At 36.0% G+C, this 12,696-nt stretch overlaps 1 protein-coding gene across 6 annotated transcripts in view; it reads right to left on the bottom strand.

Annotated features, from left to right (window-relative positions):
• The window catches only part of RAD18 (RAD18 E3 ubiquitin protein ligase), a 110,842-nt gene that overhangs the window by 70,109 nt on the left and 28,037 nt on the right, over window positions 1-12,696 (bottom strand). For 5 of the 6 annotated variants that reach the window (XR_009732456.1, XM_061396339.1, XM_061396336.1 and 2 more), the window contains exon 7: window positions 8,835-9,019. The exons of the other annotated variant lie outside the window; for it this stretch is intronic. Coding sequence is in view for 4 of the 5 variants with exons in the window: in XM_061396339.1 (XP_061252323.1) it covers window positions 8,835-9,019 (185 nt within the window). In the remaining variant the exon portion in view is untranslated. The remainder of the gene's footprint in view (window positions 1-8,834; window positions 9,020-12,696) is intronic. 6 annotated transcript variants of the gene reach the window in all.

Below are 12,696 nucleotides of genomic sequence, written 5' to 3'. Positions count from 1 at the left end.
GATGAGTATACGTGAACTCCCTGTTTGGTCTTTGTAAATATTTTTCTGTAAGTCTAAAGTTATTTCAAAATAAAAGAGGAAAAAAAAAAAAAAGAACACAGAGTTAAAACATTTAACTTTTACACATGCAATTATAGTTTAAAAAATAACCAGAAAGACAGCAAAGTCATTTTGCTCTTTCCTTTGAGTAAACAGATATAAACAGCAGTTCCAATAAAATATGAAAATCAATGTTAGTGTGAATTCTATTCTTCGGGGATATCCACTCTAATGTCAATGTACAAAATGTTATAAGAAGCTATTTTTCAAAGAAAGTCAAAGGTCTCTAAATAGCGGGGCGGGGTGGGGGGGGGGGAGAATGACCCAGACTCCAGAATTTCTGTCAGTAGGTGTAGTTACCAATCACATACATCAAAGAGACCTGGAATATGCTCCATCTCATATGTAAATACCTTTGACTGCAAATATCATGAAATTTACCAATGCTATCTTTCTGCCTACTAGGCCAACACATTAAGACTAAGGTACATATGGTGTAGGGGAAAGAACCACAAGCCCTGACACACAATTTATACATAAAAGGATACTATGTCTAGAAAGGAGTGTAAATGACGTACAACAAACACACCATTAGGCATGGTTGACACTATTTAGGCTGGATAACTGGTAAACAGGGGAAATCATCATATTCTTCACCATAAGAATTTAAATTCTATATAAATTTATACAAAATCCCTATTAAAAAGTTTCTTACAAAACCCATAGTCCTTGAGAGGATCATTTAAGAATGCAATCATCTCAAAGTTTATTTTTCAAGGACTGAGAGGTACCCCTTGCCTCCCTAATATAATTAAAACCAGTAGAAACAATGTAAACAGTCTCTATGAGCTGAACAGCTATCATAAATCTACTGAATCATGGTATAACAGAAAACCAAAGGGACCACTTGCATTCTGCCCAATCCACTCACACAAGTATCACTCAAGATACAGAACATCTGGCATATTACTCTCTTCTAAGATATTAAGGAGACTGTATTAGGACTAGATGCAACTCAGGAGCTTAAATCTTTCAGGGGGACTTCTGATTCTGTTTATGATATAAAGACCTGGATATAGTGTCACTCACACCCTAGTAACAAGAAAAGCCTGAATAACTTATAAAACTGTAACTCTTCTTCAATCTATCAGAGCTAAGTTCACAGAGAAACCAACTAGCCTGAAATCTAAGGAAAGTCAGATGCCTTCGCATCGGGAGCTGCGTTAGGCATTACTGACAAAATGGAGGCACGGCCCCAGCCCTGTCTCCTCATTCCGCAGGCAGGGTCCCGGGATGAAGGAGTTAGGCCTAGTAATTCTGACTTGTTTTTTCCCCTCCTCGGCTGAGTTGACTGAAAAGGAATATTAAGGTGCTTATTGTTCTTGAGAGGAGCATGAGAAGGCACAAAGCCTTCTGCAGCTATGCTCAGAGAATAATTCATAAAGTTAATCACTGACATTTGTTTAAGGACTTTTACAAAAGAGTGTTCCAGGATGAGCACATAGGCTGCAGCTTGAGGCCACGGGAGGGATTGCTACTGAAGCCTATTTGTGAGGAAAATGTTTATGGCAAAGGAGTTTACTGAATTTAGGGCTTAGAAATAATTAAAATAGTTAGAAGTTAAAGATTTAAGGAATGTTGTAAAGTTAGCATATTTTACTATAGCTTATAGAAGTTAGGAATTTTTAGAGACTCTATAGTTAGAAGCCTTTTTAAGAGATAGTGAGCTCAGGATGTTAGGGGCAAACAGGATTTAGGAAGATAAGTAGTAAACTGAGGAATGTAGCATGAGTTACAATGTAATCACAAGTTAACTATAAGACACATTAGAGGAAGTAGATAATAGATGGTAAGGCTGATTCTGAGAATCACTGAAGCAGAAACTCTGTTTGAAGAGCAACAGTGATTTATGGACATAATAAATTTGGGTGAGGGGAAACTGAAAATGCCAAACCTCTGACCTAATGCTTTTGTAAAAGTATAAAAGAGAATCTTAAACTTGAAATAAATAGGCAGTCCAAGAAAACTGAGAGGCTGCCTCATCACGGACACCATTCATCTCTTCAGGTTGAATCCCTGGCTGCTGGAGCTGGACTCCGGCACCTTCGAGAAGACGGTTATGAGTACTGGCTGACATAATTAAAACAAGGATAATCCTACTGCTGGGTAAGAACATTTCAGATAACCTTTCTAATGGATTGTAAAAGGCCAAGGGTGAACCACCATAACTGCATAAAAATCCTGGGAAGCTTAGATGCAGAGCTCACACCAAATTCAAGGTTATTTTCTATAGACTTTACTGGGTATTCTTAAGAACTACCGAAGGAAAGGTGAGAGTCAGAAAAAGTATCCCTCCACATCCAAGCCTGGGAAAGGAGAACAGCCTCCACTGCAGGAAGGACATGAAGCCCCATTCCTCTAACCCTTAGGAAACAAAACCGTTAAGCCACTGAGGGAAGGTCAGCAAAACTGAAGACCCCAGAGCACAGGTAAATGGAGACAGGAAACAAACAAAATCCTCTACTCTGGCAGAGAGGTCAGGAAACCCTGGGCCCTGATCACTAGAGGACCCTTGCCACTCGGGGAGGCACAGGGTCACTGAGAGCCCCACCCAAGACCCAGGATCAAGAGCCTGCCTAAGACAGAGGCTAAGCTAGAAAAACAGTGAACAACCTCATGCCCCCTACCATGAACAGGACCTCCATGTGATAAGTAGCTGTAATCAGCCACTGGGAGAGAAGTGAGCATGGAAAGAGACTTTTTCAGGTATGGGTACACAGGGAAAACCTAAGTGTGAGTGAGGCAGAAACATTTTAAAAAGAAAGTTCTGGTAACTCAGGCACCAACCTAAGCACAGGGGATATGAAACTGGTGGTCAACTACAGATAACTACAGCAACAAAAAAACCCAATCAACCACACACGCAGTAAAACCAGTCAACCACACACACAGTAAAGTCCTAGCAGAAGAGGAGACAAGTGCATTTTTCAGTCATTCACACTATTTACTTCAGTATTTAGCATCTCGAATATTGTCTGCTTTTAACCAAATTTACAAGATATATGAACAAGCAAGCAAATAACAATAACAAAATCAAACTCAGATATCACCCAGATTTTAGAACTACCAGCCATGATATTTAAAATAACTATGATAATTGCTAAAATATCTAGTGGAAAAGATGAACAACATGCATTAACAGATGGGTCATTTCAGGAGAGAGATGACACCATCAAGAAGAATAAAATAGAAATGTTAGGAAAAAAAAAAAAATTAAGAGAGATACTTGACCCAGCTAAGGAAAGAATTGGTGGACTTGAAAATGAGATTGATGGTATTACCCAAACTGAAACAGAAAAAAGGGGAAGAGGGAAACACACACAAAAAAACAGGAGTAGAGTATCTAAAAGCTGAGGGACAATATCAAATGGTCTAATAAACATGTCATAGAAATCCCATAATAAAAAAGGGAGAAGAAATATTTGAAGACCTAATGGCCAGAATCTGCTAAATATAATGAAGATATCAAACACAAATGCAACAAGCTCAAAGCATATCAAGCAAAATAAATAACAACAACAAAAAATAACAAAACGAAAACACAACAATATAGACAGAGAAAATCTTGCAGCCAGTCAGAAAAAGGGATTTACTATACAAAAAAAAGGCCAAGTTACATCATGTTTCTCATAAAAAACTATTCAAGCCAGAAGAAAATGGAATGAAAAAGTACTGGGAGTGGTTAAGAACCCATGGACCTAGAATTCTATGTCAATGGAAATATTTTTTAGAAGTAAAAAGATAAATAAAAACTGAGACAAACAAAAACTGAGAGAATATATTATTAGCAGACCAGTTCCACATTAAGTGTTAAAGGATGTTCTTCAAGCAGAAGAAATATAAAACCAGAAATTCATCTCTATAAGAAACAAAGTGCTAGAAATGGTAAAAATGAAGATAAATAGGAAATATATTTTTCTTATTTTTAATTCCAATACTTTGGCCACTTGATGAGAAGAACCGACTCATTGGAAAAGACCCTGATGCTGGGAAATGTTGAAGGCGAGAGGAGAAGGGGACAACAGAGGATGAGATGATTGGATGGCATCACCAACTCGATGGACAAGCTCTAGGAGTTGGTGGTGGACAGGGAAGCCTGGAGTGCTACATGTAGTCCAAGGGGTCGCAAAGAGTCGGACATGACTGAGTGACTGAACTGAACTGACTCTTAACTGTTATAAAAGATAATGGTCTGTTTAGAGGAAAGTGTCTTTGTTCAGATTTCTTACTAGAAGTAAGGAGGAAACTACACAATGAAGACGCTGACAAAACTGCCATCACAAATAAAGGGCACAAAGACGTCAAATCCCTCCAGATGAGATGTTCTGAGGACAAAACATCACTTATATAGTATTCTGGCCACAAATGCCAACCTGAATGTAATTATAACAAAACACAGGGCAAAGCCAAAATGAGAAACATTCTATTTGGGAAAAAACCCAACAATAACAAAGACTGTATTCTTTTAAAATGCCACTGTCATAAAAGACCAAGCAAGGCTTAGGAACTGTTCCAGAATGAAAGAGATTGAAAGGACATTACAACTTAATTTAATATTGTGATTCAAAACTGGATCATGTACTGGAGTGGGGAAACAATCTATAAAGGCCATTTTTGGGTCAACTGCTGAAACTAGAATAGAGATGAAAGTTGATACTCGTACTGCAGCAATAAAAGAGAACATCTCTTTTTCTAGGAAATACACAATGAAGCATTTAGCAGACAAGATTATATGCCCTATTCTCGGTTTAATAGAAAAATATATGTAAATAAAGAAGCACACACACAAACACATATATATTAATACATAAAGCGAATGGAACAAAATGCTAATAGGTAAATCTGTGTGCAGGGTATCTATGTATTCTTTATGATAATGTTTCAAATTTCCCATAAATTCAAAATTATTTCAAAATAAAGGTTTTTTTTTAATGCTAAATTAAGACTTTCAGACAAATAAAAGCTGAAGGAACTTGTCTCAACAAAACGTGTGCATTACAAGAAAGATTAAATGAAGATTTTCAGGCCAAAAGAAAAAGATAGAAACCTAGTTTCTAAAAGCAAAGAAATGAAGAATAACACAAACAGTGAAAGTATAGGCATATAAAGACTTCCCTTCTCAACTTTTAAAATCTTTTTAAAGGAAAATTGACAGTTTAAAGCAAAAATGGTAAAGTATAATGAGATTTATAACAAAGAAGACAAATGACAATAAAACCGGGATGGATCAAGGTCAAGATGGTGGAACAGGAGGATCTGGGGTCCATTCTTCCCCTACATCAAGAATACATCTACAAGTGGAACAATTTGCACAGAGCACCTGCTGAACACGAGTAGAGGACCTCAGACACCTAAAACCAAAGACGGAAGGAGTGAGGTCCTTACGTAACACATAGTATAATGTTATTTGAATGTGGACTCTGATAAGTTGAAGATGCAAATGGTAAACTCTAGAATAATCACTAAAAGAACAGAGATACAGCTAATAAACCAATAGTGAAGATAAAATATAGAATTAAAAATAATCTAGAAGAAAGCAAGAAAATAAAGCAAAAAAACAAAGAATGGACAAGACAGATAGAAAAGAGCAAGTTTGTAGACTTAAATCCCACCAAACAGATTAAATGTAATGAAAAAGTTTTAAACTCTACAATTTAATGGCATATCTTGTCAAATTAAATTTAAAAAGCAGATCCAAACCATATCCTGCCTACCAAAAACCATAGTTTAAACACAGTATGTTTAAAGAAAAAAGTGAAATAAGGTTATTACTCACAGAATATTACCAGAGACTAAAACAACTATTTCATTATAATAGATTAATTCATCAAAAACACATACCAATACTAAACGCACATGCACCTAATTGGTGACATTCAAAAATGTAAAGAAAACAGAATATACTGAAAGGAAAAATTAAAAACTTATAAATATCCTTTGAGATTTCAATAATGTTCTTAGTAAGTGACAGAATCACTAAACATAGCATCAGTAATGATGTAGAAGACTTGAGTATAATACTTTAGCAACTTTACATTATTAACATTAGAGATCATTGAACAAATAAAGCAAAATTTTCAAGTGCCTAAGGAACACTCACCGAGGAAGACCTAATGCTGCGTTATAAAACAAGTCTCAATAAATGTAAAGGGCCCCAAATCATACAGAACTGCTTCAATGGAATCAAATTTGAAATGAATAAAGGTATCTGAGAAATACTGAAAACACTTCCAAATAATCCATGAGTCAAAGAAGAGATCACAACAAAAACCAGAAAATATTTTAACTGAATGAAAAGGAAAACGCAAGAGAAATAAAAGCATATGGCTACATACAAATCTATAAGCCCACGTGCATAGTAGCTTTACCCAGAAGAGCCAAAAACTGGAGACAAGTCCAATTGCCTATTAGTAGTCATTTATTCATCATTTCAAAATCTAGAACATTTCCTTTACCCTCAAAAGTTCTTCTGCCCAGTAAGTTCCCTCCTCCTTACCCTTAAACCCTGGGACATACTGATCTCTTCTACGCCCCCCAAAGTTTTGTCTTTCCCAAAATGCCAGATAAATGTTTTCAAAGTATACAGCATGTAGTCTTTTTTATGTCAATGCTTTTGAGATTTATCCACATTGTTGCATTTATCAGTAGTTGATTCATTTTTATTGCTAAGCAGTGCTCCATTGTATGGTTCCACCACAATTTGCATACAACCATTCACCTATTAATAGACAATCTCAATAAACAACAAAGCTGGAGGAACTACATTACCAGACAGCAAGATCTACTATAAATCACTCATTAAATAATTAAGACACTGCAGTAGTGGCACAAGGATAAATAAATGACCCAACGGAACAAAACAATGTTCAGACCCACACATAACACAGCTGATTTTCAAACAAGAGGTACTAACAATTCAAAGTGAAAAGGATGCTTTTTCAATAAATGCTGCTACCTCAATTAGCTGATCATATGGAAACAACACAAGAGAATCTCACCTCTTATTATGCAACATATGCTTAAACCAATTTCAGATAAATTGTAGGATGAAAGGTAGATGCAAAAAGAATAATGCTTTTAGGGAAAAAAAAAATGATCATGTGGTAGGCAAAGACATAAAAAGTAGTATCTGATGGAAAATGCAACAAATTGGATACAAAATTTAAAATTTCTACCTTGCAAATGAAGCCATTAAGAGAGTGAAAAGATGAAAGGAGATTAAGCAAATATATACCCAGGAAGATCTGTATCCAGAAAAATTCATGTAATCCCAGAAATAAATTAAGAAGCAATAGATCCACAACATAAAAAAATTGGGCATAAGACTTAAATGGATATTTAACCCAGGAGAATATCCAGATGGCCAATAATTATATAAAAATATGGTGACCACTATAAGCCATTAGAGAAGCAAAAATTAAAACCATAATGAGATACTACCATGGACACACTAGAATGGCCAAAAAGGAAAACTCACAATACTGATGATGATAATGATGTGGAAAAACTGGAATTCTCATACCTTCCTGATGAGAGCACACATTGGCACCTGGGTTTCTTTCTGTACCCAGGAAAGTTAAACGTTTGCAAAAACAATTTCACACGTAGGTATACATAATGCCTAACAATGTGTGCCTATGACCACCAAGAGACCTGCGAAAGATTACTCGTAACAGCATTATTCTTTAAGAGCCAAAGAATGGAAAAACCCAGGTGTCCGTCAACCATGGACATTTGTGTAATATGTCCTATTCATATAATGGAATACGCTACAGCAACAAAAATTTTTAAAAAATCACAACTGTACACAAAAACATGGACAAATCTTATAAACATAATGTCGTAGAAAATTAAGCCAGACTCGAAAGAATGTGTAAGCTACTTATTATTCCATATTTAAGATAAAATATAGGCAAAATGAATACATGGTTTTAGATGTCAGGAAGGTGGTCATCTGTGAGGATAAAGGCAGCAACTGTTGGGAGGAGTGGGCTGGCCTTCTAGGATTCTGGCAGGGCTCTGAGGAGTTGCTACAAAGGCACCTTCCCTGAACTTTGTGATAATTCACTGAACAATACCTTTATAACTTGTGTAATTTTCTGTTTATATATTATACCTTAATTTTTTTTAAATCAGGCAATTCTATCCATATGTTAATAACTGAAAGAACTCCAAAATTTGTGAGGTTAATTGAAAGAACTATTAAGTAGTGTGTCTGTAAAACAAACTTTTGATGAAATAATAATAATCACATATATTTCTGGGTATAACAATCTTAATAATCTAATGGTAACATCTATTCTATGCTAACTACCTGCTAAGGTACAATGCTAGGACTTTACATGCATTTTATCATTTAGTCTGGACAAAAACACTATGAACTACTTAATGGGAAGAAAACCGAGGTCAGATATAAGTAACTTGCCCACAGTCACCCAGTCATAAAGCTGCAAAACTAGGATTATCTTATAGGCAATGCTCTCTCAAGCAACCTTCATATACATGAGAAGCTGGTAGCAGTGGTTGCCTCTGAGAAAAGAAGGCGGACAGAGAGATGAGCTGAGAGAAAGGCTGACTTATCACAGGACACTCTAGATATCTTCTGAAGGAGTATATTTGAATGTTTTAGCTATTATCAAAAATGTATTAAAATTTTCTCTGTGGTTTTAACCCCTGAGTCATACAAAACTGCTTTATCCAGAGGGTAAATAAAATTCATTGTTTTATTACTTTACCTGATTTAGGATGCAAAGCATCACACTGGGCATTGTACATGTGTACAAATTCTTGGTGCCTTTTAATGAGCTGCTGTTTATTTCCTTGAACAGATAATCCATGCTGTTTTAGCTTTTTCTTTAAATCTCGATCTGAGAGCAAGTTATATACAGTTTTAGGCAGTGGCTTCCTTTTGTGAACAGAACTGAAAAGGAGGAAAAAAGGGATCACTGAGGGTTACTGTGAATTATCAAATGCTTTTCATGTAAAATAGTAATTTACCTTCTGCTCAATACTGAGGTGACTGGGAGAATTGTAGAAACATTAGTATAAAAATGGAAAAGAGAAGAAGGACCAAATTTGTGAATCAAGTTGACAGTATTCACATGACAGTGACGCGTCTGAGGTGGTGGTGGGACTCTCAGACAGAAGGGTCTAGGTGGCAGCCAATACTTGGGAGAGTCAGGTCTCAGACAGAGATCAGGCCTAAAGATGCACACCTGGGACTCATGCAGAAGGCTATGGACTAAATGCCATGAGAATGTAGGATCACACTTATATGAAATCATTCAATTCTTCACCTCTTTAAAACATGTTTTTCCTAAAATCTGCCCATGGTTTCCAGAGAAAATCTCCACAAAAAGCTAGCTATCTCAGGTTATTAAGAGTACAAATGCTATCAAGGGTCAGGCTATAGATTTTAGAATATTATCATACACAGCTTTCTTAGAAAAAAATCTGATGCATAGGCAAAACTGCCCTCTTAAGCTCAAAGCAATCAATCATTTTGCAAAAGCACTAGATGAACTAAAAGAAGACCTGTTGAGATACTTAGGTTTACTAAACTTATTATGCTGAAGAAAGAAAGAATTCAGAGAGTTGATGTGTGCATAGTATTCTTGTGGGATCATCTTCAAAAGAAGACAACTGAAAACAATAACAAGAAACACAGCAGTGTTCTTTTTTTTCAACTTCAATTAGTTATATTAACAATACATAAGCCTTATAAAAAGTGTATTAGCAAATGTAATACAGGGAGCCCAGCCTGATGCCCTGTGACAACCCAGAGCGGGGATGGGGGGATGGGAGGAAAGCTCAAAAGGGAGGGGATAAATGTGTAATTATGGCTGATTCGAGTTATATGGCAGAAACCAATACAACATTGTAAAGCAATTTTTCCTTCAATTAAAAAACAAAAAAAGAAAAGAATAAGTGTATTAGCAAAATCACCACCTGGGGACTTCTCTGGCAGTCCAGTGGTTAAGACTCTGCAGGGGGCCCAGGTTTGATTCCTGGTCAGGGAACTAGATTCTGCATGCTGCAACTAAGATCCAGCACAGCCAAATAAAAAAATCAGTAAATATATATATTTTTTAAATTGCCACCTGGCTCTTCATTGTATGTTCATGATGAACATAATGATAAGCACTAAGCTGCAATTATAAATATAACAAAGCCCAATCAAATGACTTTCTTCTACACCCTCCAAAAAACCAATTAATAAACATTACTTCTTTCAATGGAATATGCAGAAGTCAAGCTACCTAATAATATTAATGACTTGAGAAAATCTCATAGACAGGAACTCCTTGATGAATTTTAATCGATCTAATCTGATTATAACCTAGCTGAGTATGTCACCTGGCTCAATGCTACGGCAATTAGGTGCTTAATAAATATGTATTCAATGTAGACACTACAACTGCAATCATTTTTAAATGAAATATCAAAATTTCAGATAACAATTAAAAGAAACTTGAAAATAATATGCTTATGCAAAAAAAACCACAAGATTTTACAAAGGACTTGCATATACCTAGTGGGCACAAGGCCATGCTGCTCAAACTTTAAAGCACCTCAGAACCATCTGGAGAGTTTATTAAAAATGCAATTTTCAATCACTTTGCCACAGAAACTACCAATTCTAACTCAGCTCAGCTCTTAAGTGGGGATCTAAAATCTCTATTAACAAGGTTCCACATGGAAATCGAATACAAATGGTCCATGACCATACGAGAGAAAACAGCTGAATACAGACTGAAGACAACCAAACACTTCTCCATTAACCAATACCACCATTTCCTGGCAAGATTAGTTCTTTTATGCTCCATCAATAAAGACTACAAGTCAGAAATAACTGTTTAATTGCAGAAAACCCTGAAAACCCTCAAGAGATTACATTTTTCTGAAGAGTGTTCTTCTTATAACGACAGCCTACCTACTGCACTCACTGATTATAGTGATAGTGTAAGTCGCACAGTCATGTCCAACTCTTTGGGACCCCGTGGACTACAGCCCACCAGGCTCCTCTGGCAGGCAAAAATACTGGAGTTGGGTGCCATGCCCTTCTCCAGGAGATGTTCCCAACCCAGAGATCGAACCCAGGTCTCCTGCACTGCAGGTATATTCTTAACCATATTATAGCTGAATAAAAAATCACACAAGGTAGCAAGTCCTAAGAAACATTTTGAAGGAGTTTATACAAGAATACTGTAAAGGACAATTCATTAAGTCTGTACCTAAAACATGTATTTTATTAAGGATACATGATTAAGCTTATGACTGTGAAATTCTAATGGAAAACTATTTGTTCACTGGCATTTACACTGAAAAGCACCAGCAGAAATAAACAATTTCTGTCAAGAATTTTAAAATATGATGTACACACTGCTATATTTAAAATGGACAACCAACAAGGACCTACTGTGTAGCACAGGGGACTCTGCTCAGTTGTTATGTAACAACCTAAATGGGAAAAGAATTTGAAAAAGAACAGATACATGGATATGTACAACTGAATCACGTTGCCATACACCAGAAACTATCACAACACTGTTCATCAACTATCCTCCAATATAAACCAAAAAGTTAAAAAAAAAATTTTTAACATGAAGTCTGATAAATGTTTCCTAAAACATGAAAATGACGCTGATCTTTCTTCTACAATTTGGAGAAACAGCATTGCATTTAAGGGTCCTCAAAATCTGAGGACAGCAAAAAGAAAAGTATTCTTTGATCACTTCTGATATGAATCTACAAAGGATGGTAAGGGCTGTCATCCACATTAAGAAATGGCCTGTTGGGATATTGTAGAGAAATTTATTTTAAATATTATATATTCTTTTATGTGACCAGAGTCCAAGATCAGGATGTCACTAAAGAGAAAGGTGGTTCAATGTCTCCCTAAGTGTATCTTCACAAATGCAAACTTTGCAAAATGAGTTATGAGAACAAAAAGGTTTTAGGGTTAAATAAATTTAGGAATTACTAGATTAAACAAAATCCAACAATTATGTTTGATGTAGGAATTCTCAAAGACTTCAACACACTAACTTGTACAGTGAACCTTCCTTTAAGAGAGAGAGACAGAAAACGGCGCTCCTAAATTGTGCTAGAGTAACTGGCAGGATTATAGTAATTGCACAGAGCTCTTCAGAACCACAGCTGGAACTTGAACTTAATTATACATGGATGAGTATATCTTTGGATAAACTGACGAGCTAAGTGTGTGAAAAGAAATATAATGGATGCATCTAGAAAAAGAGCAGTCCAAGCAAAATTATCAGTGCTGATTCCTTACTCTTCAAAGAGAAAATGCCCAGCTTCTATATTCCCAACTCATTCTTTAGGGAAAAAAAATTTCTAAAGAAATTAGAAATTAAAAGATAAATTAAATTAAATGAATTAGAATGAAAGATTCTTCATTAGACCATTAGATTCTCACTGCTACTGCTAAGTCACTTCAGTTGTGTCCGACTCTGTGTGACCCCACAGACGGCACCCTACCAGGCTCTCCTGCCCCTGGGATTCTCCAGGCAAGAACACTGGAGTGGGTTGCCATTTCCTTCTCCAATGCATGAATGTGAAAAGTGAAAGTGAAGT

Source organism: Bos javanicus, chromosome 22 (genome assembly GCF_032452875.1).
Source record: "Bos javanicus breed banteng chromosome 22, ARS-OSU_banteng_1.0, whole genome shotgun sequence".
Taxonomy (NCBI): domain Eukaryota; kingdom Metazoa; phylum Chordata; class Mammalia; order Artiodactyla; family Bovidae; genus Bos; species Bos javanicus.
This window is presented reverse-complemented; position numbering and strand designations above follow the sequence as displayed.